Source organism: Colletotrichum scovillei (genome assembly GCF_011075155.1).
Source record: "Colletotrichum scovillei strain TJNH1 chromosome Unknown Contig00002, whole genome shotgun sequence".
NCBI classification, from domain to species: Eukaryota; Fungi; Ascomycota; class Sordariomycetes; order Glomerellales; family Glomerellaceae; genus Colletotrichum; species Colletotrichum scovillei.
In genome coordinates this window covers 2,473,047-2,486,909 of record NW_023336260.1, presented here as the reverse complement: position 1 = coordinate 2,486,909, position 13,863 = coordinate 2,473,047, and the positions used below count along the sequence as shown (strand labels likewise).

General features: G+C 56.6%; 6 protein-coding genes across 6 annotated transcripts; 3 read left to right on the top strand and 3 right to left on the bottom strand.

Moving 5' to 3' along the window:
- Positions 1-383: 383 nt before the first annotated feature.
- On the top strand, positions 384-3,018 carry HER10_EVM0005623 (uncharacterized protein; the record flags this gene model as incomplete). The annotated part of the gene is made up of 3 exons (XM_035475231.1): positions 384-764; positions 822-1,139; positions 1,198-3,018. The coding sequence occupies 3 exons, from the start codon at positions 384-386 to the stop codon at positions 3,016-3,018; spliced, it is 2,520 nt and encodes an 839-aa protein (XP_035337221.1).
- Positions 3,019-3,087: 69 nt separating this feature from the next.
- HER10_EVM0004293 (CybS protein) lies at positions 3,088-4,641 on the bottom strand. Its single transcript, XM_035473943.1, has 3 exons — positions 4,305-4,641; positions 4,221-4,238; positions 3,088-4,149 (listed from the first exon to the last, which is right to left on the bottom strand). The coding sequence occupies exons 1-3, from the start codon at positions 4,459-4,461 to the stop codon at positions 3,797-3,799; spliced, it is 528 nt and encodes a 175-aa protein (XP_035337114.1). The 5' UTR covers positions 4,462-4,641; the 3' UTR covers positions 3,088-3,796.
- Positions 4,642-4,815: 174 nt separating this feature from the next.
- HER10_EVM0007975 (tRNA synthetase class I) lies at positions 4,816-8,059 on the top strand. Its single transcript, XM_035477513.1, has 3 exons — positions 4,816-5,209; positions 5,277-5,717; positions 5,772-8,059. Exons 1-3 carry the CDS (start codon positions 4,968-4,970, stop codon positions 6,994-6,996), a joined length of 1,908 nt encoding a protein of 635 aa, XP_035337405.1. The 5' UTR covers positions 4,816-4,967; the 3' UTR covers positions 6,997-8,059.
- Positions 7,178-8,669, bottom strand: HER10_EVM0013404 (nitrogen permease regulator 2; the record flags this gene model as incomplete). Its single annotated transcript, XM_035482764.1, has 3 exons — positions 7,178-7,947; positions 8,040-8,513; positions 8,627-8,669. The coding sequence occupies 3 exons, from the start codon at positions 8,667-8,669 to the stop codon at positions 7,178-7,180; spliced, it is 1,287 nt and encodes a 428-aa protein (XP_035337870.1).
- Positions 8,670-8,978: 309 nt separating this feature from the next.
- Positions 8,979-10,987, bottom strand: HER10_EVM0012251 (ubiquitin family protein). Its single transcript, XM_035481649.1, has 2 exons — positions 10,239-10,987; positions 8,979-10,177 (listed from the first exon to the last, which is right to left on the bottom strand). The coding sequence occupies exons 1-2, from the start codon at positions 10,671-10,673 to the stop codon at positions 9,230-9,232; spliced, it is 1,383 nt and encodes a 460-aa protein (XP_035337780.1). The 5' UTR covers positions 10,674-10,987; the 3' UTR covers positions 8,979-9,229.
- Positions 10,988-12,352: 1,365 nt separating this feature from the next.
- Positions 12,353-13,688, top strand: HER10_EVM0006620 (zinc-binding dehydrogenase; the record flags this gene model as incomplete). The annotated part of the gene is made up of 3 exons (XM_035476201.1): positions 12,353-12,568; positions 12,634-12,772; positions 12,853-13,688. The coding sequence occupies exons 1-3, from the start codon at positions 12,536-12,538 to the stop codon at positions 13,686-13,688; spliced, it is 1,008 nt and encodes a 335-aa protein (XP_035337298.1). The 5' UTR covers positions 12,353-12,535.
- Between the last annotated feature and the right edge of the window lie 175 nt (positions 13,689-13,863).

The following is a 13,863-nucleotide window of genomic DNA, read 5'->3' as shown; positions in this document are numbered from 1 at the left end:
CTTGGTGGGGTTCTCCCTCTTTCAGGGTCCTAGGTCTCAACCACGATCTTCTCCTGAACACTGCGATTATGGTCTCAGCTTTGCGTTGCGCGCTCTGAGAGTAACTCACGTAGATGCTACCTCGCCCTCCGCCGTATTGTTCAACGCTATCCAATGTACATCATACAACATGTCCGGTCGAGTGACCATCGAAATATACCGCAGCCGTTCTGTGTAGAAGTCTATATAGCGGTGCCGTCCTTTTGCCATTTATTAGATGCTGCCTATTACTCTTCTCCTCTGCTTCTTCAACGTATACGCTTTCTTTAACAATTCAACTTGCCAAGAGTCTCGAATCAGCTTCAACGCATCCTTCTCTTAGCCACGAGCAATGAGAGAATACCATGGCTTCTCTTGGTGGTAACATTTTGCCCCTCGACCTTGATCTCAAGACTACCTTTGCTGGACTAAGTGCAGTAGCCCTCAGCGGCCTGCTCTTTTCCAAGCTTCTTTCAAAGAATGACGCGGAAAGCTTAGAGGCACCCGGACTCTTCAAGTCTTTCCTGCTCTTCTTTTACTCCTGCTTCATCAAGCCGCACAATGGCGACAAGAAGGGCAACCAGCAGGATGCCCTAGAGAGCTTCTACAAGAAGCAAGCCGGCGCGTATGATGCTACCAGGAAGGTCCTCCTGCAAGGCAGAGAGGACATGCTTGCGCTTGTTGCAGCACAGCTGAAGGCCAAAGGTCCCAAAAAGGGCAACAAGGCTAAGCGAGTCTGGGTTGATGTAAGTCATTCTGGCAGGCCACATTATGTTTTTCGAACCTCGACTGACAATGGTTAGGTTGGTGGAGGAACGGGATGGAACATTGAAGCTATGTCTAGCTTTGTCAACGTGCCCGAGTTCTTCACAAGCGTCTACCTCGTGGACTTCTCCCCGTCTCTATGCGAGGTCGCCCGACAGCGCTTCGAGCGCCTTGGCTGGAACAATGTCAAGGTTGTTTGTGAGGACGCGAGGAAGTTCCGACTGGAAGATTATGAAAATGATCTCCCCAGTAATCGCGTCCCTCCTCGCTCACCTGTCCTAAGCTACTTCTCTCAGAAGCGTGCCGAGCACGGCGGCGCGGACCTCATCACCATGTCTTACAGCTTGTCTATGATCGTGAGTTATCCAAAGAAGTCTTTTTTGAAATGACTATAACTGACCGTCTGCCCAACAGCCTGATTACTACTCCGTTATCGAATCCCTCACATCGCTTCTGTCTCCAGATGGCGTCATGGGAGTCGTTGACTTCTATGTACAGTCCAAGACCGACTTCTCCTTCCGCAACTTTACTGGTGGACTGGTTGGGCGTCACGTCAACTGGTTCTTAAGGACCTTTTGGCGCGCCTGGTTCGACCTCGACCGTGTTGGTCTCGAGGCTAGCCGCCGCGACTATCTCGAGTACAAGTTTGGCAGTGTCCTGAACATCAACACCCGCAACTACAGCCTCGGTCACATTCCTTACTACATCTGGGTCGGATGCCACAAGAAGCCCTTCTCAGCTACCAGTCTGCCGCATGAGATCATTGAGAAGATCGATGCCCTTGCTACAGAATCGCCGTACCTGTTGCCTGCTAACGCGGGCGATGCCCTCACCCGCGCCATTGATCGATCGGCCCCCGAGATCCGGTCCAAGGCCTTCATGGCAGCGATCCAAAACTTGTCCGCTAGCCTCCCGCTGCCCTCTTTCTTCTACCAGAACCACCACTGGCGCATCTACTACGATGACCAGCTTCAGAAACACACCCAGTTCAACGACGAATATATCTACGCGTTTACATGGGAGGACTCGAGAGTGGACGAGCATCTTCTGAAGCTCGGCTCTGACGACGTGGTCCTGGCAATCACCAGCGCTGGTGACAACATCCTCTCCTACGCAATGCAGAGCCCTGCCAGAATCCACGCTGTCGACTTGAACCCTACCCAGAACCACCTCCTCGAGCTCAAGGTTGCGTCTTACACTGCTCTTCCCTACGAGGACTTCTGGAAGCTGTTCGGAGAGGGAAAGCACCCGGACTTCCGCTCGCTCCTCCTGAACAAGCTCTCTCCTCACCTCTCCAGCCGCGCATTCCAGTACTGGCTCAACAACGTCCACGTCTTCACCAACACAAAGGGCTACGGTCTCTACGATACTGGCGGCTCCCGCCATGCCATCCGCGTCTTCCGCTGGATCTCGCGTGTCTTCGGCTGCCGCGCCGCCGTCAAGGAGCTCCTGTCCACAAAGACTCTCAACGAGCAGCGCGAGGTCTGGCGCACCAAGATCCGCCCCGCCCTACTGTCCAAGCTCGTCTGCAAGCTCGTCGTCAGCCAGGAAAGCTTCCTTTGGGCGGCCCTCGGCGTACCCAAGAACCAGCTGGCCATGATCGAGAACGATCACGCCGAGAGCGAGGCTGTCAAGGGACCCTCCCCGACCGCCCGCAAGGTCCGCTCTCACGCCATCTGGCGCTACATGGTCGATACCCTGGACCCCGTGGCCGAGCAGACGCACATCGCCGCCAACAACCCGTACTACCACGTCTGCATGACGGGCGACTTCACGCGGCGGTGCCATCCAGACTACCTCTCGGAAAAGGCCCACGCCAAGCTCTCGCGCGCCAACGCCTTTGACGGCCTGCGCATCCACACGGACGAGATTGACGAGGTCATCAACCGCATCACCCCCGGAACGCTGACCGTCGCCGTCATCATGGACAGCATGGACTGGTTCGACCCCGGCGCCCCGGCCGCAGCAGCGCAGATCACCAAGCTCAACCGTGCTCTCAAGATGGGCGGCCGGGTGCTGCTTCGCTCGTCGGCGCTGAGCCCTTGGTACGTCAAGGTCTTTGAGGCCCACGGCTTCTCGCCCAAGAGGGTCGGGGCTCGTACGGACGGAGCCTGCATTGACCGTGTCAACATGTATGCGTCGTGCTGGATCAACACCAAGGTTGAGAACCTTCCTCCGCCGACCCCTGAGATGGACCATATGGGAGGCTCTGAGATCACCAGCTTCTCCCTCTAAGTGTAGAAGAAGTGCGCCTCGGAAAAGTAGTGTGATCGAGATAAAAGTGATGATTGATGAGTAGGCTGGTTGGTGTAAGTACGGCCGTGTACTGTGCGGCTGGTGGTTGGAAGTACTAGTTCGAGATATATGACCCGAACATGATTTAGCGTATGGTAATTTTCTTGACAATGATACTTATTGGAATTTCAATGTTGACCGAGTGCGTTCTTGGTCTGAGGTTGCTGATCTCAACATTGAATTTGCTTCTCAGAGACTTTGGGCGAAGAAATGTAAAAACTGCACCTCAAAACGAGATTAGACTCTTGAAGGTTTCGCTGACACACGTGAAATCTGCACAAGAGTCCCAGATTTCTAACGAGTTGTCATTGCGTTTACTCGTTCAGTCGATTTTCTCCCCCGTCGACTGCATAGCGGTGATTAGATCTGCCTGACATCGAACACCTCATCCGTCGCGGATAAACATTTAACCTGTCATCCTAGAGCCGACTCACATTTAATTTCACTTGCAGAATTGTCGCACCAGGCTCATTGACAAAGAATCCAATTTTGCCTAGACTGGTGATTATACACTGGCCGTCCCAATTCTAAACCCTGGCGCCCCCTGAATCACATACAGTAAGCCGACTTCAGCGCCATTTCTCTGGTACTGGTATCCTAGCATGACGTCTCCGCCTCCCCTGTCGCATCCTCAATCGGATATTATTCCCAGATGACCAGCCTTTTATTTGCTGTCAAGCAGGACAAAACGACACCTCTCTCCCGTCTCTCCCCCAAATTAAGCCTTCCACAGACGCGCGACAGCCTCAGTGACACCGACGTCGCTGGTCTCGAACTCGTACAGGCCGAGGCCGACCAGTGCGGTGACGACGTTGAGGCCCCACATGGTCGCCTTGCGCGACTTGGGGTAGTGCTTGGTGGGGACGTAGTCGATGATGATGTTCTGGAAGCCGGTGTGGGAGTGGATGAGGATCATGGCGCAGAGGACGGCGTCGGTTGTCGGGTTCAGGGAGCCGGCGGCGAAGGGGGCGATGGTGATGGGGACGAGGCCGGCGGCGAGGATGCGGTCGAAGCTCCAGTGGTAGGAGCCGTGGGCGGGACTCGGGGGAGGAACGGGGGCAGGATCGTTCACTAGAGGTTATCACGGGTTAGGACGTCTTGCGTTTTTTCCAAAGTTTTGACTTTCACATGGATTTTCGTACCTCCACCCTGAATGACCTCTGCAGTGAATAGGTTAGCAATGATTCAATTGTAAATGTATAGCATGCAAGGTGATTGCGACGTACGAGGACCGACGGGCAACAGATCCCTCTTGGCGGTTGTGTGGAAGGCGGCGACTCTTGACGAGTTCTTGACGAAGGCGGAACGGATCGGGGTGGCCTGGGCCATGCGGGCCGCCGTGGCGGTTTGCCGGAGAAGAGCAGGGCGCACAATCGAAGCCATGGTGATCGCTGGTAGTTCACGGGCGGTTCAATTGGTATTCGCAAGTGGAGGGAGGTGGGATGTCGTTGTTTGGAGGCTTGGAAGTTGAGAAGGAGTGCTAGGTTTAGAGTGCCGGAATCGATGATGTCCACTTAGCCGAGGGTAGGCACAGGTTCCGGATCGTGAAGACGGGCGTCTGACATTGGAAGGGTTGTGATTGGCTGATGGTACCCCAATGGCTCCACGTGATTTCGGTCGACGAAGAAAGTCGGCATGGGCCGGCCATCGGGTCAACGTACATGCGCGATGGGTCTTATCGGCATCGCGATAAGGGAAATTTTTGGAGCTCGGAGTGGGATCAGTTGCGCGACAGCTCTGGGCTGACCTGTGTCAGTCATTCTGGTTGCTGGCAGGGTTGGTTTTCACATCCTCAGACTCCTATCCAGTGCTGAGCTTTTCTTTGCCGGTCTTTGTTCCAATGCATTCAGAAGTACAGATCTTATAATTACCAACACACATACCCCATCATGTCGTCGACATTGGTGGCCCGCCTCCCCGAATTACGGCGGAACATTTGCATTCGATGCGCCGCGCTCCCAGTAGCCCATTTCAGACAAAACCAAGCGAGATGGGTATCACAAAAGGTCGTGGAGAAGCGCAAGACAGGAGAGGAGGAGTGGGCAAAACGCGCCACAGCAATTGAGCAGGGTGAAATTCAGAACATCTGGGATGTATTCGAGGAGCGAGGTTACGTCAAGGACGTCGCAGGGTGAGTCGAGCCCTCCCCTTCAGCTGTCGCTACTCGAGATATGTTTGCTGACCTGACCAAACTCAAGGCGCACACCACAGGTCAAAGAACTGTTGCGGACCAAACGAATAGGCGCATACGTCGGCGTCGATCCCACGGCCGCGTCCCTCCACGTCGGCCACCTTCTCCCCTTTATGCCCCTTTTCTGGATGTACCTCAACGGGTACACGGCCGTATCGCTGGTCGGAGGCGCGACGGGCAGGATAGGTGACCCAACGGACAGACTGAAGACGCGCGAGGTCATGGCGAACAGCGAAGTCTCAATGAACATCACCAAGATCCACTACCAATTGAAGAAGATATGGGCAAATGTGGAAGCTCTGGGGCGAAAGTACGGCCACGAGGCGGACTGGGCAGCCAAGAGGCATCTCGTGAACAACAACATGTGGTGGCAAAGCTTGCCATTGTACGATGTCATGAAGAGACTGGGCCGCTTCATGCGGATAGGGCCCATGCTCGGCCGCGATACGTGAGTTCTACCTTGGGAGATCCCCATTGGCCAAGATGCTGACCCCCTATCTAGAGTCAAGAACAAGATGGAAAAGGGCGACGGCATGTCCCTCGCAGAATTTACCTACCCTCTGATGCAAGGATGGGACTTTTGGCACCTGTACTCCAAGCTCGGCGTCCAGATGCAAATTGGAGGCTCAGATCAGTTTGGAAACATCGTGACGGGCATCGAGGCCGTCAAGACGATCCGCGCGTCCGAGGAGAACCCCAACATGCGCATGCCCGATACCTGGCGAGACGACCCCATTGGCTTCACGGTGCCTCTCCTGACGGATAGCGCGGGCGCAAAGTTTGGCAAGAGCGCCGGCAATGCCGTCTGGCTCGACCCCTTTATGACGAGCGCCTTTGACCTCTACGGTTACTTCGCCAGGCGATCCGACACCGAAGTCGAGCGGCTCCTCAAGCTCTTCACCTTCCTGCCCACCGCCAACATCGAGAAGCTCATGGTCGACCACGCAAAGAACCCGCCCGCGCGCGTCGCGCAGCACACCCTCGCCTTCGAGGTGCTCTCCCTCGTCCACGGCGCCGACGTCGCCATCAGGGAGCAGCAGCAGCACCAGTTCATGTACAGCAAGGGATCCGGCACCCAATTCGTGGGCGCCTCCCCCGAGACGCCGGGACAGGACAACACCGTGGCCCCCTACAAGGCCGTGGAAGGCCACCCGACGACCCTCAACAACGCGCCCAAGATGGACATGCAGCTCCCCGAAAACCTCATCTACAACCAAGGCATCGCCCGCATCCTCTACGCCGCGGGTCTCGCCACCTCCGTCAGCGAGGGCCACCGCATCGCCCGCGCCCAGGGCGCCTACGTCGCCGCCGCGCCCGGCAAGGACATGCGCGGCCTCGTGCCCGGAAATCTCGACTGGACGCCCGTCAAGCTCTGGTACCCGCAGGACGTGCCCAAGTTCCTCATTGACGGACGCGTGCTCATCATCCGCAAGGGCAAGCACAACGTCCGCATCATCGAGGTCGTCAGCGATAAGGAGTGGCAGGACAGCGGCAAGGCCTACCCGGGCGAGCCCTTCAAGGGCAAGACGCGCGTGCTGATGCAGCAGCTCAAGGAGCTCGCCGCGGCCGAGGGTCGCAAGCTGTCGCGCCGCGAGCTGGAGCAGATGGTCAAGGAGAAGCTGGCCACCGAGGAGGAGGAGGTGACCGTTGCGAATAACCCGGATATCAAGTTCCCCAAGAAGAGCGAGCGTCAGCAGGCGTTCGAGGAGGGCAAGTCGCGGGAGTAAACGAGAGGCTGCCACAGCGCTTCTCGTCTTTCGAAATGTTTTGATGTATCACACCCGATACCATGTGCAAATATCTGTACAATGACCTGTACACTACCAAAAACTTAGAACAATGTAAAACCACCATGCTCATGACAACATCTTTCTCTCTCGCTCTCTCACACTTCCCCAAGATACACCCTCAACGATAAAACACAGTCAGATCCCCGCTCGGCACCGGCAAAGCCTTGAGCTTCTCCATAATCTCCCCATCCGTGAGATTCTTCTCCGTAATAATCTGATCAAACGAGTGACACCCGTCCGTATACACCTGCAGCGCGTCCCCTCCTCCCCCGCCACCAGCTCTGGGCCGCGCCTGGCCCGTCGCCAAGCCCGCGAGGTACTGCTTGGACACGACGTACTTGTGCACGCGGTACAGACACCCCTTGATGACGCCAAACTGCACCAGCCGCCGGACGTCCACGTACCTCAGCACGTCGAACCCGGCCTCCTGGTGCGCGCGCAGCCACTCCATCACGCTCTTGCCCACACAGAAGCTCGTCATGAGCTTGATGAGCATAAAGTTGCTCACGCGCTGCCGGGCGTGGATGCACACGTACGCCGCGCACTCGTCCACGATGCCGTCCCGGTCCGCGACGAAGTCGTGGATCCCGGGGCGGGGCGCGTAGCAGCTGCCGAAGAAGAACATGTCGAGCAGCAGGACGGTGTCGTAGTACAGCAGGTGGCGGAGGGCCAGCGTGGCGAGATCGAGCGAGACGTCGGCGAGCCAGGCGATGCGGCGGACGTCGTTCACGCCGTCAATGTGCGCGACGACTTTCTGCATCGTCAGGTCCCAGGTCTGGTCGACGATCTCGGCGAATTTCATCTTGGCGACGGGGACGTGCCAGCCGCGGACCTGGGGCGGGCTGGCGTGGTGCGGGAAGAGCTTCATGTTGATGGTGTTTGCGTCGTCTTTTTGGGCAGCCCTCCGCGGTCAGCGATGTCTCGAGAGATTGGCGATGCGCGGAACAGGAGAGCGAAAAGGGGGAGAGTGTGTAACTTACCAACAGGAATCATGCACTCGCCATAGTTGTTCAAATCCTCCTTGACAATCTCCAACAAACTCTCAATCGGCCTCCTCTCCCTCATCCCAGCCGCTCCTGGTCCTCCACCGCTGCCCTCCTGGCTCAAATACTCATTCTGCTTCTCCATCTCCTTAAACGTGACCGCCAACCGCCGCACGACGGGCTCATACTGCGCCAAATCCGCGTCGGCGTCCAGCACCAGCCCAAAGTTGAAGATGAACTCGTTGCGCTGGTACTTTTGATGCGGGATCAGCACGGGGAACCCGAGCACCGCGTACTTGCCCTCCGGGTCCTGCACCGTCATGTACCGGTTGAAAAAGGCCTTGCGCGGCACAATATACTCCTGCATCACCTCCCAGTCGATGAGCGGCGGCTTCATCGCGGCCGTCGCCCCAGATCCGGAGGGCGGCGTGGTGATGCAGCCCGGCGGCGACTGGGCCACGATGTGCGGGCCTACATGGAGGTTAACTTGAGGTGCGTCGTTGAGTGATGACCCTCTGCGAAGCTGAAATGAGCGAGCGCAGTGAAGGATCTTTCAGAAGGAGGGAAAAAAAAAGATTACTTGCCCTCCTTGGGAAAGAACCTAGCATAGAAGATTCCTTGAATCATTTTCGCTACATCTTATCCGAACACGTTGTTGTGGAGGAAGGCTGATAGACTCAAGCCGCCATGAACCACGGTTGGTGTTTGGTAGTGAGTTGAGTTTCTTAGCCTGTAGACGATACGGCGCCGATTTCTGGGCCGGCACACCTCAATCACCCGGGGCCGATCTAAGCCGGATCGCGCCGGAGCTTGGGAACGACCATTCAATCAAGCCACCACATTTAAATTGAGCGCGATACAAGACGTTTGCTTGACCGGGATCAATAACAAACGTTCTCCGTGGTTTAAATTTCATCAATAACAAGGCTTCACGTGGTCTCCTTAGTCACGAGAGGATTCAAGATGTTGGGTTGTGAACTTTCATAAACATCATGCCTGGTTAATTTCCATATCGCCTCGGAAACTGCCAGAACCAAAGTGCGTGACAACTAGGTGTGGTATGTACTTCCCTCCGTATCCTGTTCACAGGCCATTAAGTCATGCGTCCTCTTGAGACGCTTCCTGCTACTACTCTGCTCTCTCTCTTCCTCTCTCTCTACCCCACGGTCATGTATTTCAAGTCATAATCAACCACTCAGAAGATGCTCAATCGCGCCTTGCACGCTGCCACCGCTGCGACGCAGAGCGGCTACGTTCCTATCAAAGTCGAAAAAGCCCATATCGTTGAGCTGGCGCAGTTGCTCGGCATAACGCTCCTCAGGGGGACGGTTGTCGGGCGGAGCCGGAGAGCCTCCACCAGCACCGCCGCCTGCACCGAGACCCCACATGCTCATCATCTGTTGCATCATCTCTGGGTTGATCTGACCAAAGGGGGAGGCGCCAAAGGGATTTGCGGGTGCCTGGCCTTGGCCTTGACCCTGAGCTTGGCCCTGAGCTGCGTAAGGAGGCGGGGCGAACAGAGCAGCAAAGGGGTTGGCCGGGGGTGGACTCGTTGTAGAGTTTGCGCCCTGTCCACCCGCTGCCGCGCCTGTCGTTCCAGTAGCTCCGGCACCAGCTGTAGTCTGGGCACTATCGCCAGTCGCCGCAGCCGCACCGGGAGCTGCACCTTGAGCACCGGGTTGCTGAGGCGCAAACGGACTACCAGGGCCAAAGAGCGCGCTGAGATCACCGAGCCCCTCCATGCCCATTCCACCAGCGCCGCCACCAAAGCCTGGGAAACCCGCGGGGAAGCCGAACGGGTTGGGGGGCTGACCCGTGTTGCCGCCAGCAGCCGCAGCTTCGGCAGGAGTAGTGTCGGTGGCGCCAGGCGCAGGGAAGGCAGCGTTGCCGCCTCCGCCGGCCATGTTGCGCTGCATTCTCATGACATTGCGAAGCATGTCTGGGTTGGTCATCATCTGGCGCATGAATGGCGACTGGATAATCTCTCGTGCGTTAGGAACATTGCGCAGGTGTGGGTTGCTCTGGATCATGTAGTTGATGAAGTCGGGGTTGTCGAGGGCGGCGTTCATGGTCTGGAGCATGGAGGGATCGGAGAGCATCTGGGCCAACTGGTCGTCGGATGGCGGGGCACCCATCTGGAAACGTAAGATTAGTTTATGCCACGCAAGACTCGCCGCAGCACTCTAGGAAACTTACTCCTCCGTCGGCTCCAAATGTCTCGCGACTGGGCAGGTTGATGTGTCCGGCGTATCTGGCTCCGGTGAGTCCAGCGAGAATGTTGTTGGCAGTGCCAGCAGCCATGTTGGAGGGCACGGCGGGTGCGGCAGGCGTGGAGGCTGAAGCTGCGGGCTGGGGAGCTGGGTTGCTGGCTGCGCTCTTGACCATGTGGATGGTGTTGTTGGGCTTGATCTTGTAGGTGGCGAGTGTGTCGTCGTTCTTCATTACGCGACCAGAGTAGATAAGACGCTGGCGCTCGACGGGAACGTTCTCGAAATCTTCGCCGGCCAATTTGGTCTTGAGGTCGAGTACGGAGGCAGATTCAGACATGGTAATAGTATGGTTGCTATCCTGGCCCGTCTTCACCTTGAAGGTGACCTGGGCATCGGCAGTGCCCTCTGCGTTGTCGGCCATGACCTCGTGTGTTACGGGAGCGTCGGCGCGATCGATGGAGGTGCTTGGTAGTCAGGCAATGTCTGAATGTGTACCTAGTATATGACGACGGCTTGGTCTCTGGAAGGCCTGAGAATGGCTCGGAGGGGTGGAGGAGAGGCAAAGGCGTGAGTTGTTGGAGGGAAAGGAAGAAGTTGTTGGGAGTATGTGGACAAGACGACCGAATGCGAGGTCAAGCTGGGGCAAGGTGGAAGTCAGTTAGGCAGGTGGAATAAGGTAGGTGGCCGGAGGGGAGCTGCGCAGGATTGGGTGTTTGTGTCGTTGGTGACGGTTGGTGGGCTCCAATGATGGCGTCGGGGAGGGGCAGCAGCCACAGCCAGCAGCCAGCAGCAGCACTGGAGGCGATGAGATGCCCAGAAGCAAGCATGGGCCAGTTCTACGAGGTGCGGCGGAACGGATCCAATACCTTACGCAATGGAGCGGGAGGGTGAGATAACTACGGTTAGCGCTGGGCCGTGCCCACTGAGGGTGCTGTCGCTGTGCGGCGTCGGGTACTTTGGGTGGTGACTCGTGGTCCTGGCAGCCTGGACTCAAGGATGGCAGTCCATAAGGTACCTAAGTAGCATTAATGGCAGGTGCCTCACGAACGGAACAGGTCGAATTAGGCACCTTTTGCCGCAGCGCGCTAACGCCGGTGGGAGCGGAAGGTGTAGGTAACCACAGGGGGGTTCTCAGCTAATGTCACTTTTGACAGTGCTGTCAAAATCGATGGATGTCTTTGCCGGCGGCGCGCTCCCTCCCATTTGATGCAAGACGAGCCGCAGGAACTACATTGGCACTCTATTATCTCTGACATCAAGGGCAGAGAAATGATTCTATTGGGGAATAGATCAATGCTCGTCCGCGATGATCGACCAAGCTACATTGTCAGGATTAGGTGTATCGAATTCCACGTCCCTCAATTCCCATGTGGGAAACGACCGCCCCCCTGGACGACCCCAACTTAAAAGTAGCCTCAGGTCATAACCACAGTCATCTCTTCCATTGTCATCCATTGACTTCTACCTCGAATTCACGAGTCGATACAACTCGGCAACAAATAGCGCGCGAGTAACCCGATCTCCATCCACAAGGGCTTGGAGCAGGAATACCTAATCTCTTGAAGGGAAAGTTTTGTGGCCAATTCTGGAAGTGTGCCTACCCTCGAGTAACGGAACAGCCTGATTCAATCGAACGTTCATAAGTGTGAAGTCGTCGATGACAATTCAGGTAGGTAGTCTATGGGTACGGAGTTTGGACTGCGCAGATACAAATACGATCTCAATCAGATGCGCAGAATATGAGCAACTGCCTAGGTATTGCAACCAGTTCATCAACTAGGGCCATCCACACGCCACATTTGTAGCCAAAATGACGACAACAGCTGATGCCGATGGGCTGGATCCCTCTGATTGCCTACCTGCCAAAGAACCTCCAATCTGCATCTAGATCTTGGACTCTAAGGCAGGCGCTCGGGCCATGTCTCTCTCTGCTGCTCACCGAGCCTCCTCCACATCCCCGGAATTCGCACACCGAAAAGGCCCCAAATCCAGCCAACGAGGGGCCGCAATCGTTGCCTCGGCTCCCCCCCTCCTCGGCGTCTCCAAGACCCCCGGTCCGGGGTAACAACGTGTAGAGAAGCTCGAGACTAACGACAGCTCATATCCTCAATCTTAGGTTCATACAAACTCACAATATTCATCGTCCATCTCATCCGGTTCTTATGGTAGTTTCTTACACATAACTTCGGCCAGCTTTACCTCACATCTGGCCTTCAATCCATCTCAAATCAAGTACCTTACCTACGAAGAGTCCCAGACATCACAGTGGAATCCATCTTCACAATGCGCGGCATTCAGATTAAGGAATATGTCAAGGTGAGCTTCATCACCATTGAGGAACGATTGTCCCTAAACGAGCACTCGATCTAACGATTCAAAAGTCTCCCAAGGAGCTCCGCGTGACGGATCTCCCAGACCCCGTCCCTAAGAAGGATGACGAGTACCTCATCCAAGTCCACGCCACGGCCGCCAACTTTTTTGACATTCTTCAAATCCAAGGGAAATACCAGACCCAACCTCGTACGGTCCTCCCCTTCCTGTCCTTCAGGGACTTAGCACATATACATCTCAGTATAACATACTAAACCGAAATACCCCAGCCTTCCCCTGGACATCGGGCTGCGAATTCGCAGGCATCGTCCTCAAAGCCCCCTCGTCAAACGCAAAATACCCCGTCGGCGCCCGCGTCTTCGGCGCCACCCAAGGCGCCTTCGCCTCCCAGTGCGTCGCCCGCGAAAAGGAGCTCCTCCCCATCCCAGACGGCTGGTCCTACACCGAGGCCGCCGGCCTCTTCATCACCGCGCCCACCTCCTACGGCGCCCTCGTCGTCCGCGCCGGCGTGAAGCCCGGCGACATCGTCCTCGTCCACGCCGCCGCGGGAGGCGTCGGCCTCGCCGCCGTGCAAGTCGCAAAGGCTTTCGGCGCCACCGTCATCGCCACGGCCTCGACCCCGCGCAAGCTCGACGTCGCCAAAGCCTTTGGCGCGGACTACGTCGTCGACTACCGCGAGGCCGACTGGCCCGCCAAAGTGAAAGCCCTCACACCCGGCGGCCGCGGCGTCGACATCGTCTACGACCCCGTCGGCATGGTCGACGCCAGCACCAAGTGCACGGCCTGGAACGGCCGCATCCTCATCATCGGCTTCGCGGCCGGCAAGATTGAAAAGGTGGCCATGAACAAGGTGCTCCTCAAGAACATCAGCCTCGTCGGCATCTTTTGGGGCCAGTACGCTGTCAAGGAGAAGGAGACCGTCGTCGAGGTGTGGAAGGGTATCATGAAGCTCGTCGCCGAGGGGAAGCTGCGCGGCACCGAGTTCACCGACGAGGAGTTTGTCGGGCTCGAGCGCATCCCGGACGCGCTTATTGCTCTGGGGAGCCGGGGGACCTGGGGTAAGGTCGTTGTCAAGATCCCGCAGGATGGCCAGAGCAAGTTGTAGAACAAGATTACTATGAGAGTGTCGTTTTCTTGGCGATTAGAGCGAGGCATATCTAGAACGACTTTTGATTCGGTCACTTATGCCACCAATGCAAGTATTCCATAAAACCCCGTTCTCTTCGAACCGGTGCTTCGGACGTTATGCTTCAAATCGTTTCTGTATTCACATCTGCCAT